The 11,808-nt window shown below is 41.6% G+C and overlaps 1 protein-coding gene across 2 annotated transcripts; it reads left to right on the forward strand.

Annotated features, from left to right (window-relative positions):
• Positions 1-628: 628 nt before the first annotated feature.
• LOC311085646 (uncharacterized protein) lies at positions 629-10,335 on the forward strand. 2 transcript variants are annotated; one of them, XM_084118205.1, is made up of 3 exons: positions 629-926; positions 2,575-2,751; positions 4,334-10,335. In XM_084118205.1, the coding sequence occupies exons 2-3, from the start codon at positions 2,697-2,699 to the stop codon at positions 5,203-5,205; spliced, it is 927 nt and encodes a 308-aa protein (XP_083974331.1). In that variant the 5' UTR covers positions 629-926; positions 2,575-2,696; the 3' UTR covers positions 5,206-10,335. The 2 variants fall into 2 exon arrangements, with proteins under 2 accessions (XP_083974331.1, XP_083974330.1); XM_084118204.1 differs by having other exon boundaries at positions 673-930.
• Positions 10,336-11,808: the final 1,473 nt, after the last annotated feature.

An 11,808-nucleotide genomic window follows, 5' to 3' on the forward strand; every position in this document is an offset into this window, starting at 1 on the left:
TAAGAATTGTATTCTAAAAAAAACGCAAAATAAGTTACTTCAGAGATAACCTACCGCTGCAGATGCGTACGGTAATGCAAACCGGAAATGTTTATACCCGTTTTCCGGTTCGAGCGTTGGGCGTTCCGCATAACCCCTATTGCACACAAATCCTCATATCTCGCTGAAATATTGACGGATTTACAAACGGTTTGGTTTCTTACAAATGTTATTAACGTGGATATAATTCCAAATGCTTGAACATGTATGTTATAATTATTCATATGTATGCAGTGTATGTATGTAGTGTCATAACTACATCTCTGACGTTTATAACAAACCAAACCGTTTGAAAATCAGTAGAAAATTGAGCAAGTTATGGTTATTTAAAAGTATATGCACCATTAAACGAGTGACCGAGTCCACTGTGGCAAGATGGCCGCACGAGACATCTAGCCTTTATATATATATATCTATGACACCCACAAGGTGGCGCGAGTTTCGAACCGCCTTTTATCGCCTTTTAACCGCCTTGAAGCGACACTCGACCGAACCGATGACGTATTTACACAAACCGAGGCCTCGTTTGTCATTAGTCACGTGATTTTCACGTTAACAACACAAGCCTCGAATCGCGGCTTCATCTGGCACGCCCACTTTTTCTCGACACACTCTCCGACGCCTCGGTTCAAATGTCACATCACTAGTTTACAGTATGTGTGAGCCACATGTGTGGCGCTATCCTTAATCTAAATCATTGTTGTCAATATTTTCCTAAATGGATGTCTGAACTGTTTTATTGCATTATTGAACTGTTTCAACGCTCCGTGGTCGTGTTGGATTCGCGCAGTAAGAGAAGGAGAACCGCGCTGGATGTCATCTGGGACTCTGCCTTCACGAGGAAGAAAAAAGAGATTCGTTCATCGTTCATTCCTGCAAAGATTGTAGTAAGTTAGGCATTCACATGCAAACGAACTGTACTGAGTCACTTTCACTTCCACGCGAACTACACGCGAGTTAATTACATTCACACAAACTGAACTGAATCTTTCAAACAAACTGAACAGAGTCAATTGCATTGCACTCGGACTTAAGTACACAGATTGATTCTTTGTTTATTTTTTATTGTTATTTTGTTTTATTATTTTTTTCTTTCTTTGATTGTCATTCAATTCAATTCAAATTTATTTGTATAGTGCTTTTCACAATACATTATTGTCAAACGCAGCTTTACAGAAAGTGCATTTCAGAAATGTACATAGAAAAATACAGTTAGTTAATCATGTATTAATTAATAATTAATTAATAATTAATGCATAACATATCGCCAGCGTTGAGTTATTTTATTCACTGGTTTATTATATATATATATATATATATATATATATATATATATATATATATGAATAATAATTATAATTATTATTATTATTATTATTATTTTGTCCAGTTAGTACTGTAGACAACCATTTAAACAAGTGCAGACACACATTTAAGTTTTTTTTTTTTTTTTTTCATTGCAAGGTGTGAGACCCCGAACCCGGGACTCCAGATATTAATATAGGTTGTGATTTATCTGTATTTGGTGAGCTCAGACCCAGTAGATATTTTTCCTTTCTTTTTGTTTGGTGTTAAATCCTACTAATGGGTTACACTGGAGAAAAACCTTACAAGTGTTCACACTGTGACAAGAATTTCAGCCAGTTAGGAAACGCGAAAGATCCAAACTAAAGAAAAACCGTAACACTATTTTATTTGTAATACTTTCCTTCACTGCAGTACATAAAAACTAAAAATGCAGATGATAAGAGACATTGGTGATTTATTAGAAGAGGAATGAAAAGACTTTTTTCATTCAAATCAAAATAAATTAAAGTTCAAATGAATGTATTATCCCGCTGTTAGGGTAGGCTAGTTATTTATAAAAGAAGCAGAAAAGATAAAACACTACTGCAAAGATGGGTGTCATTTGTTTGTTTTTTTATGTTTTTTTGTTTTTGTTTTTTGTATTACTTATGTTTTATTTGATTTGATCAGTTTTTTTTTTAGTTCAGCATATCCTGACTCAAATAAAGTCAGATCTCTGCTGTTGATCTGTAAAGCTTGTTTCAGGAGTGTCACTATTAACAGCTGCTAAAAAGCCTCTATTTTGAATGTCTATAGTTTAATAGTTTTCAGCTCATTCATTATGCTGATGTCTTCAATCACCTGTAAACTGACACTTAAAGCTCATTTCACTGGTGTCAACAGACTGAGACAAACTGCATAATCACCACTTTTGAAATCTACAATTTATTTTGTTATAGTCTGTGATAAACCATGTTTTATGTAAAAACGACTACAAACTAAAAAAACCACTAAAAGAAAATCTAAATATGTTATTTGTTGCTTATTAATTTGTTAGTTTTAGTTTAGTTTATCCTACTGTATTTATATTCTTACATTTTCTTTATATTTTGATTATTTTAATTCTGGTATTTATTCATGTTTTTCTACATGTCCATTACAACTGTACATTTTGATAGATGAACATAAATGCATACAATGTGTAAAATTGTGAAAACAAATGTGATGATTTATTTTTGATGTGGGCAGATCTGCTCCTCCTACCACACACTGATTCCCCTTCAGTGAAGCTCCTCCCACTGCAGTTCACCAATAAATGCTGGATTATTCCCATCAGTCTACAAGTGAAGAAGATTGAGGACAGTGAGAACATGAGTGATCCAGAACTCTGCAGGATAAAAGATGAAGATACTGAAGAACAAAGAGGTTGGTGTTTATTTTTTATTCTTTATTAATGATGCTGAAGATCATTAAGGTTATAAAACTTCAAGCAGTTCAACAGATTTTGTGGTTGTAGTAAAACAAAAAAGAAAAGAAAAGCTATAGGAGCTGTGAAATAACATAGTTAAAGTAAAAAAAATAACAACATACAAGGCACTTTCCATTAACTGGGTAGAAAATATCCTGAAACTCAAATGAAACGTTTATATTGGTTGTCAATAGGGATGCACTGATCCAATATTCAGTATCTATCAGCTCCGATACTGCAATTTTTGGACAGGATTTATCCAAATTCAATACTTTGCGTACTCGTGGTTGTTACTGTTAAGCTCCAGAAAAGGCAAAAAAGCATAGTAAAGCTCCTGAAACGTTTGTGTGCAGTGTGTTGTGTTGGACAGATTCATATTTACTCTTCAGAAACTCTTTCTCAGCCATCCTCTATTCAGCATTTAAACAGCGTGTCACGTTCTGTTACTACAGTCAGCGCGGTAAAACTCACTCTATATAAATGTTATAAATGGCTTAGATGTATATAAATATAAATCTTAATATAATGTTTATTTTTCATGAATGTATTTTCTTAGAATACAAAAAGCTATTTTTAACTTATAATTTAACATTTAACCACTACACTTATGGTCATATAGATATTCTACAGATATCAAGAAAAAAACAGCAATGTTTTCGGATCGGTATCAGCTGATACTGAGAATTTGGAATATCGGATGGTTTATGAAAATATGGTATCAGTGCATCGCTAGTTGTCAACATCAGGAACTCGAACTAAATACTATTCTAGTGGTTTTAATTTACATTTTACATCTGGTTCACAATTTTTGCAACCATGTTACTGAACTTTTGTTGTAAATATTGAAAAAATTTGACATTCACATGATTTTATTAATTTCTAGAAATAAACAAAATATAAAAATTAAACAATTTGTTTTAACTAAATACTTTTTTACTGAATAGGTAACAAGAATGCAAATTTAGCGTAAATTAACCAAATACTTATTTATAGTGAGGGGTGCACATACATAACTGGTGTACATGTGGTAAAAATGAACGATGCGCACCAGAAAACGTGGAGGGAAGCGCTTTTGAGTACCAACATGTTTGGGGACAGGGACACGTTTACTCACTGGAGTAGGAGTTTTCTCCATCTTTAGTAAGATTATGTAAGCAATCATGATGATAAGTGTGTTCATTAATTATTAGGGGTGTAACGGATCATAGTTGATCTGTGATCCATACGGGACAGGCCCCACGGTTCGGCACGCATGTGATTCGTGGATTAACTGCAAAGATTAACCATTTGAGAGTAAAAGTTACCGTTGCCGAAAGTATCATTTGGACGTGTTTTGTCTCTCCAATTTGCACGTTTTAATCGCCGAAGAAGAGGTGAAAATTAGGACTCGCGCTGTTATCTGTGCGCAGTTATAACTTTCATATAGCGTCTGTCTACTTTCTGCTGTTATATCAGTGTTCACTTTCCCCCTTCACATTTCTCTTTGATTTTTTTTGTAAAAATTTATGATTTACAGAAAACCTTTTTCTTTCATTTTAGACTTGCAGGAGGAGAATGTGGAGAGCGAAGAACTGAGTGAAGCGGAGGAGAAACAACATGATGTCAAAAAAGGAAATAAATCTTTAAGTCACTCACAGAAAAGAAGATCAAACGAATCTTTCACCTGCTCTCAGTGTGGAAATAGCTTCTCAAACAAACAACGTTTTAAACTTCACATGAGAATTCACACTGGAGAGAAGCCACATGCATGTGATCAGTGTGGGAAGAGTTTCACACAAAAAAAAACCCTTAAGGAACACATGAATATCCACACTGGAGAGAAGCCGTACATATGTGATCAGTGTGGGAAGAGTTACACACATGCAAGTGCTTTTAAATCACATCTGCGTTCTCATTCAGGAGAAAGACCATATAACTGTGATCAGTGTGGTAAAAACTTTGTTAGGCCAGATGCCCTGAAGAGCCACCTGAGAGTTCATACAAAGGAGAAGCCTTACATGTGTTCTTTGTGTGGAAAGAGTTTTAGTCATCTGAGTCATTTAAATGTACACCAGAAAATACACATTGGTGTGAAAAATTATATGTGCATTGATTGTGGAAAGACCTTTATTACAAATGCTGAACTGAAACTGCACCAGAGAATTCACACTGGAGAAAAACCTTATAAGTGTTCACACTGTAACAAGAGATTCAGTCAGACAACATCTCTTAAAACACATGAGCGGATCCACACTGGAGAAAAACCTTATAAGTGTTCACGCTGTAACAAGAGATTCAGTCAGACAACATCTCTGAAAACACATGAGAGGATCCACACTGGAGAGAAACCGTATCACTGCATTCCATGTGGGAAGAGTTTCACTCATTCAGCTTCTCTACTCTATCATACAAAAAACAAATGTCTGAAATAATGATGTAATGTTTGAATTCATCTTCAGATCCAGCTCTTTCAAATGCAATGCTGCGTCCTCATCAAACGTGACTCAATAACATGTTGAGCAATAACATTACATGTAAATCAGGACCAAATCAGACATGAACTGTCCAATAAATGTTGTTTTTTATGCTAAAACTGTGTTAAAAAGCTAAAAACATTCACGTCTTCTATTCGTTTTACCGCCACCTACTGCATACCTTTCTCTTGCATGGGTGATGTATCTGCATTGTATTCTTTCATGAGAATGTAGTTCCTCATCCACCCCAGAGGATCAGACTACTTTAATATCCAACAAACTTTTCTTAATGCTATTTTGTTGCTAACTAATAACCAGCTTCATTCTGTTGTCCCACCAACATGTGTCGGTATCCAACAAAAGTACAGTTATACCCTGTTTTCAATCTTTAAAATAATGCAGATATTTTACTTTTGAGAGCTCAAAAAGAATCAGAACAAATTACAGAAAACCCTCAAGACTTTTTCTTTAGGTCTATTGTGAGGCTGCTAAGAGCGACGAGCCGGTCCCCGATCTTTACAAGAAGCACGACTGGCCAAACTCTGCTTTTCAGCCTTTTTGTACCTTTGATGCTAACGATTCATATTTGAGGATTATGTTTTCTCATTGAATTCCATAGAGCATCGGAAAGTTGCGTTTGATAGTGGTTCATGTTTAAATGAGGTCATCTTCTGGTTTAATGCTAATTCAAGGCATTATATTTAGTGTGTCTTTGGTGGTAGATTCTGGTGCTTGAGTTGCCGATTTGTCAACTGGGATTTAAACCAGGCTAGTGTCTTCTGCTGGTTAGCAACTAGTTAAATACTTATTTAAAAACTGTTTAATAAAAGAAAAGACTAAAATAATATCAGATTTGTTTTCATTTTAAATAAACACAAAAAAAAAACTGATTAAAAATGTCCCAAATATTTCTTAATTTTGTCGCTTTTTTTCCATCTATATTGTGTTGATATAGCAACGAGTAAATGCACGTGTCGTCATGCTGGCATGTGGGGAGGTATTTAAAACAAGGGTGTTACATCTAGCCCCGCGTTAGGTTGTGCTCTGCTCACCCCTACAATTATCTCGCCATTCAGATGTAATTAAACCTATGAATTGTTTTTTTTGTTTTTTTAAATTGTAATTTTTGCCAGCACTATTAAAGAATCTAAGACATTTAATAGGCTTACTACACGTTCATGTGAGACAGACACCACCAGAGGGAGATATATACACAACATTTAAAATATAGTGCATGTTTGCAAAAAATTCAAGTGGTTAATATTATGAACAGATGAACAAAGACTCAAGATAAACCATCATGTGGATTTATTATCTACAGCAGGGTTTCTCAAACTCGGTCCTGGATGGCCACTGTCCTGCACAGTTTAGCTCCAACCCTGATCAAACACACCTGAGCAAGCTAATCAGTGTCTTCAGGATCATTAGAAACTCACAGCTGTGTTTGATCAGGGTTGGAGCTGAACTGTGCAGGACAGTGGCCCTCCAGTACAGAGTTTGAGAAACCCTGATCTACAGTACGATTACCCAAAAAACATAATGCATGGCTGGCTGAATTTGGAATTGTATACTACACTTGGGGCCTATTATTAGGCTAATACCCACCGTATGTAAACATTTAGCATTTCAATGAATATTCACACGTCATCATTCATCCTTATAACTCACCCTCATTATTCTTTTCTTATGACTCCTAGAAGGTACTGTAGCAGGCACGATTTTAAAGGTCCAGTGTGTAACATTTTTAGTAGTTCATTATCAAAATCTGTTTTGCCCGTTCACAAACGTGTCCTTTTTCATGAATATTTACCACCACCATCAATTCCAAGTATTCCTTTAGGCTTGAAATTGTACATTTACACATGCATAAATGGTGGAAGATGCTCCATATTCCGGCGCCATCATGAAATACGTTAGACGGAAAGGGACATACAGTATATACTGCCTACTGCTCCGAATTACGTGTTTTCACCTTTCGTGAAGGCTACCGTATCTGTAATACGTACTTTGAAATGCGTGGCGCGAGAGAGTTGATTGCGATATATTATCTCAATGCTAGAGAATTTCTTACACACTGGACCTTTAACAGGCTGTTAAAATGAAATTACAAGAAAAGTGCTGGATTTGCCAAAGTCTTAATAAAGGAATTTTGAAAGAACCACAAATGTGCTTTCAAGTTCCTCAAGCCAGCATCAATGCTGTAATTAGAGTTGTTCTGAAATAAGCCTGTTGATTACTTATTGGTTCTGGATGGAGAACTGTGATTAAAGTCGAAACTGAGTCAAATAGCCCATCCAAACCGGTTATAGAACCAAAGAATCGAAATGAACAAAACAAACTGCAGGCAGAGTTGGAGCACAGCTCACGACTGACTCAGAAAGAACCAAACAAGCCGGTTCAACTGCAGTCAAAGCTTTCTGAAAACTTGCTATGTGTTGTGACATTAATGGCAGTAAATGAATAAAACATTTATAAACCAACAGATCTTTGTTTCTGTTATTCATGAATGAAACTGTTAATAAAGGTCTTGAGATGTGCAGAAATAGGCATTTTACACAATATCATTGTCAACATATAAGTAACATTTGTTTTCCAGTTGTGATTACATTTTTTTTTTCCATTTGGCTTAATTGATTTAGTGATTCACATTTTTTGATTGACATTGAAGACATTTTCATTAATGCAACGATGAGCTTAGGTATTTCAGGTATCTTAGACAAAATTAACCTTATAGATAGTCAAAAGTCAGCTTTTCAGTAAAGTCTGAATGAAAAAGTCCCGAATGAGCTTGCTGTAAAGATCGCAGTCATCTGACGAGTAAGACGCAGATATATGTACAAGACTATTATTAAATAACATTAAAACATGAAAATGCCTATTTTTTTATTTGTTTTTATGCAATATCCCAAATTTTGATTAAAAAAATAAGTGGATGGAAAAAAAAATCTAATAAGAAGAACTGTACAGAACATACTGTAGAATATATATATGGTAATTTTAAGTTCTCTTACGAGAGGTTCTCTCGTATTGCGTAAGTTGCTTACGCTACGGGTAAGGTCATCTTTTCTCGAGATATGAAGCCAAAAAATTATCCTTAATTTTTGTATTTATTGTCAACGCAGTGTAGCAGCAAGCAGACCTAGAGCGGCTGTCTAGCGCGCTCATTGGCTGCCGTGGGGCAACTGCAGCAGCCAACCACTGAGCCCCGCATGACATCACACCCAATGGGGGCACGCCATCATGCGTCAGAGCCCGCCAGAATGGGCGTGGCTTAGGGTATATAAGGAAGGGCTCGGGGGCTGCTACCCTGATTTTTCATCTCTTCAGCTCATCTCTTCGAAGCTCTACGCATCCTGAATCCTGAGAGAAGCCGCCATCGTGGAAACAAGCAACTAGCAAGCAGAGGAAAGCGCCTGAAGAAGCTGGTCGTCTTCGCCGCCTTCAGCCATCCGTGCCTGCTGCGCTATCCGGCGACAAAGTATCCTTTTTCACTGCTCTAAGCTGTGTGTGTTCGCCACCACGACACTCACTCTTCTCTAAAAGAGCGCAGGCGTTTTTTTAAAAATGCCTCGCAGTTCCTGTGGCTCGTGCCGAGCCCCGCTCAGCGCTGGAGACCGCCACGTGATCTGCACTCTCTGCCTGGGTCGAGATCATGTAGCCCTTGCTCTCTCGTCGGGAGACTGCACCTACTGCGAAGAGCTTTCAATGTCGACCCTGCGAGCTCGACTTGAAGTGTCCGACAGCGAAGTTGCCACTCCGCCCGGCACTGCTGGACCGCGCAGGAAAAAGCGCCGCTCCCAGAGATCACCGGAGTCTGTGGCGGCACTCAAGAGCTCGCTGGAACCCTGCCCTCGAGCCTCTCTCTCTCCTTCTCCGCCCCCCCCTTCCGGACATGCAGCTGCCGGCTTCGGCCCTCACTGCCGCCGCCTCAGGTGATGAAGTGGAAGGAGATGCTGCCGGTGACAGCTGCTCTATCCTGGCCTCAGACAGCGAGGAATGGTCCGGTTCGCACCATTCTGCCTCCTCTTCTGTCCAGGAATCCGGCCGGACACGCTCCGGCGTGGATGCGGAACTAATGCGCCTCCTTTCTAAGGCCGTTGACCAGCTTGGCCTTGACTGGTCGCCGCCTAAGGAGCCCGCGCCTAACAGACTCGACAGCTGTTTTCTTCATCGCGGCCACCAAGCGCCCGCATCCAGATCTGCACCCTTCCTGCAGCTTTCTAAATTGTGGAACGCACCATTCTCCGCGAGACTCCATTCTCATGTCTCTCACAGGTTGATGGCGCCGCCGAGAAGGGGTACAACACTATCCCCCCAGTGGAGGAAGCGGTAGCAGCGCACCTTTGTCCGTCCTCTGCGGGATGGTGCTCAAAGGCTGCCCTCCCGTCCAAAACATGCAGGACAACATCAGCTCTTGTCGGCTGCGCTTTTTCTGCCACCGGACAGGCTGCGTCCGCCTTACATTCTATGGCAGTCCTGCAGATCTTCCAGGCCGATCTCCTCTGTGAGATAGATGAGAAGGGCCTGGACCCGGCCGCCATTACAGATTTGAGAAGCGCGACAGATCTCTCTCTCCGCGCTACTAAATCTGCGGCCCAGGCGATTGAAAGGTGCATGTCGTCACTCACCGTCACAGAGAGGCACCTCTGGTTGACGCTCGCCGACATGAGGGAATCTGAGCGCTCTACTTTTCTCAACGCGCCGCTCTCCCCCACCGACCTCCTCGGCCCAGCAGTATACGGGATCGTTGACCGCTTCTCGGAGGTGCAAAAGACCATGCAGGCCATGAACCTTTTCCTGCCTCGACGCTCTAGCTCTGCAGCAGGTCACTCTCGAGATCAGCCTCCTGCGCGAAGCTCTAACAAGCGTCCAGCTCAGCCTCCGTCTTCGCAGCGACGACAGGGCGGCCACCCTAGATCGCGCTCAGCCAGCCGTCACAGACCACCTCCCCCACGGGGACACCGGCCTAAGATCGCGCTGAAGCCCGAGCACGCAAAGTCCTCCTAGCGGCCGCAAGGAGGAAGAGACGGTTAAGTCCCGCTGCGGCCGGACCACCATCAAAATACGTCATCTCGACGGATGCCTCCAACTTAGGTTGGGGCGCTCTCTTCAAGGGCAGACCAGTCTTTGGCCTGTGGTCAGACCGAGAGAAACGCCTTCGTATAAACTGTCTGGAGATGATAGCGGTCGAGAACGCGCTGAAGCGCTTTCTCCCATACATACGGGGCCGCCACGTTCTAGTCCGTTCGGACAACATGTCTGTGGTGTCCTACGTGAACCACCAGGGTGGCGTCAAATCCAGGAATCTCTGCGATCTAACAGACGCCTCCTCATGTGGGCTGAGCACTCGCTACGCTCCCTGAGAGCCGCGCATGTGCCGGGCCACCTGAACGACGGCCCAGACAGACTTTCCAGGGACAACATTCCTCCGGGCGAATGATCCCTGCATCCTTCAGACAGTCCAGCTACTGTGGTGCCTCTTCGGCAAAGTGGAAGTCGACCTTTTCGCATCAAAAGACAATGCTCACTGCCCAAAGTTCTTTTCAAAGAACAAGGACGCGCTGGCCCAAACCTGGCCCAGCCTCCCACTGTATGCTTTCCCTCCGATTCGCTGGATCAAGAGAATCAGGGAAGCGCGCCACTCGGTGCTCCTCATAGCCCCGTGATGGGAAAACCAGACCTGGTTCCCAGAGCTGATGCAGCTGTCACACGTAGCCCCATGGCCGACCCCGGCGAGAAGAGATCTGCTCTCTCAGGCCGGCGGCTCAATTTGGCATCCCCATCCAGAGCGCTGGTCTCTGCATGAATGGATAATCAACGGATACCCGTTGCTTTGCCAGAAGGGGTTGTGAACACAATCACGCAGTCTAGAGCTCCTTCTACGAGAAGGCTATAAGCGTCTAAATGGTCTGTGTTCTCCTCATGGTGCGCCGACAAAAATCTAGACCCACGTACTTGTGGGGTTTCGTGGGTGCTTTGCTTCCTTCAGGAGCTGTTGGACGAGGGCAGGTCCGCCTCCACGCTCAAAGTGTATGTGGCGGCTATTGCAGCGTTTGCAGTGCCAACGCGCGGCCAGTCAATAGGAAGGAACGAGCTCATCATCTGCTTCCTCAGAGGAGCCAGGAGGATGAATCCCCCGCAGCCCCCATCGGTTCCTATTTGGGATCTTTCTTTGGTCCTAGAGGCCCTGAAAACGCATCCCTTTGAACCATTAGACTCCGTGGATCTAAAATACCTGTCGCTTAAAAACGTTTTTCTGATAGCCCTTTCATCAGTCAAACATGTGGGATTAGCGCTACGTGTCTCGAGTTTGGACCAAATGACTCTAAAGTCATCCTCAAACCAAGACATGGTTATGTCCCCAAGGTGATTGGCACTCCCTTCAGAGCGCAGTTCATCTCTCTATCGGCTCTGCCAGCATCTGGTAGCGAGGGCGATGTTAACCTCATATGCCTCAGGGCGCTGAGAGTTTACATTACGCGATCCGCCGCCTTGACGTCATGCGGGGCTCAGTGGTTGGCTGCTGCAGTTGCCACACGGCAGCCAATGAACGCGCTAGAC

The sequence above is a fragment of the Abramis brama genome (genome assembly GCF_963993115.1).
Source record: "Abramis brama genome assembly, chromosome: 6".
In the NCBI taxonomy this organism is placed as follows: Eukaryota; Metazoa; Chordata; class Actinopteri; order Cypriniformes; family Leuciscidae; genus Abramis; species Abramis brama.

Excerpts from the sequence above, each read along its gene's own strand:
- LOC311085646 (XM_084118204.1), top strand. The coding sequence starts at position 708 with ATGTGTGGCGCTATCCTTAATCTAAATCATTGTTGTCAATATTTTCCT. Across the intron at positions 931-2,574 it reads TCCTGCAAAGATTGTAGTAA|ATCTGCTCCTCCTACCACAC; the intron begins GTTAGGCATTCA and ends TGATGTGGGCAG. Across the intron at positions 2,752-4,333 it reads AGATACTGAAGAACAAAGAG|ACTTGCAGGAGGAGAATGTG; the intron begins GTTGGTGTTTAT and ends CTTTCATTTTAG.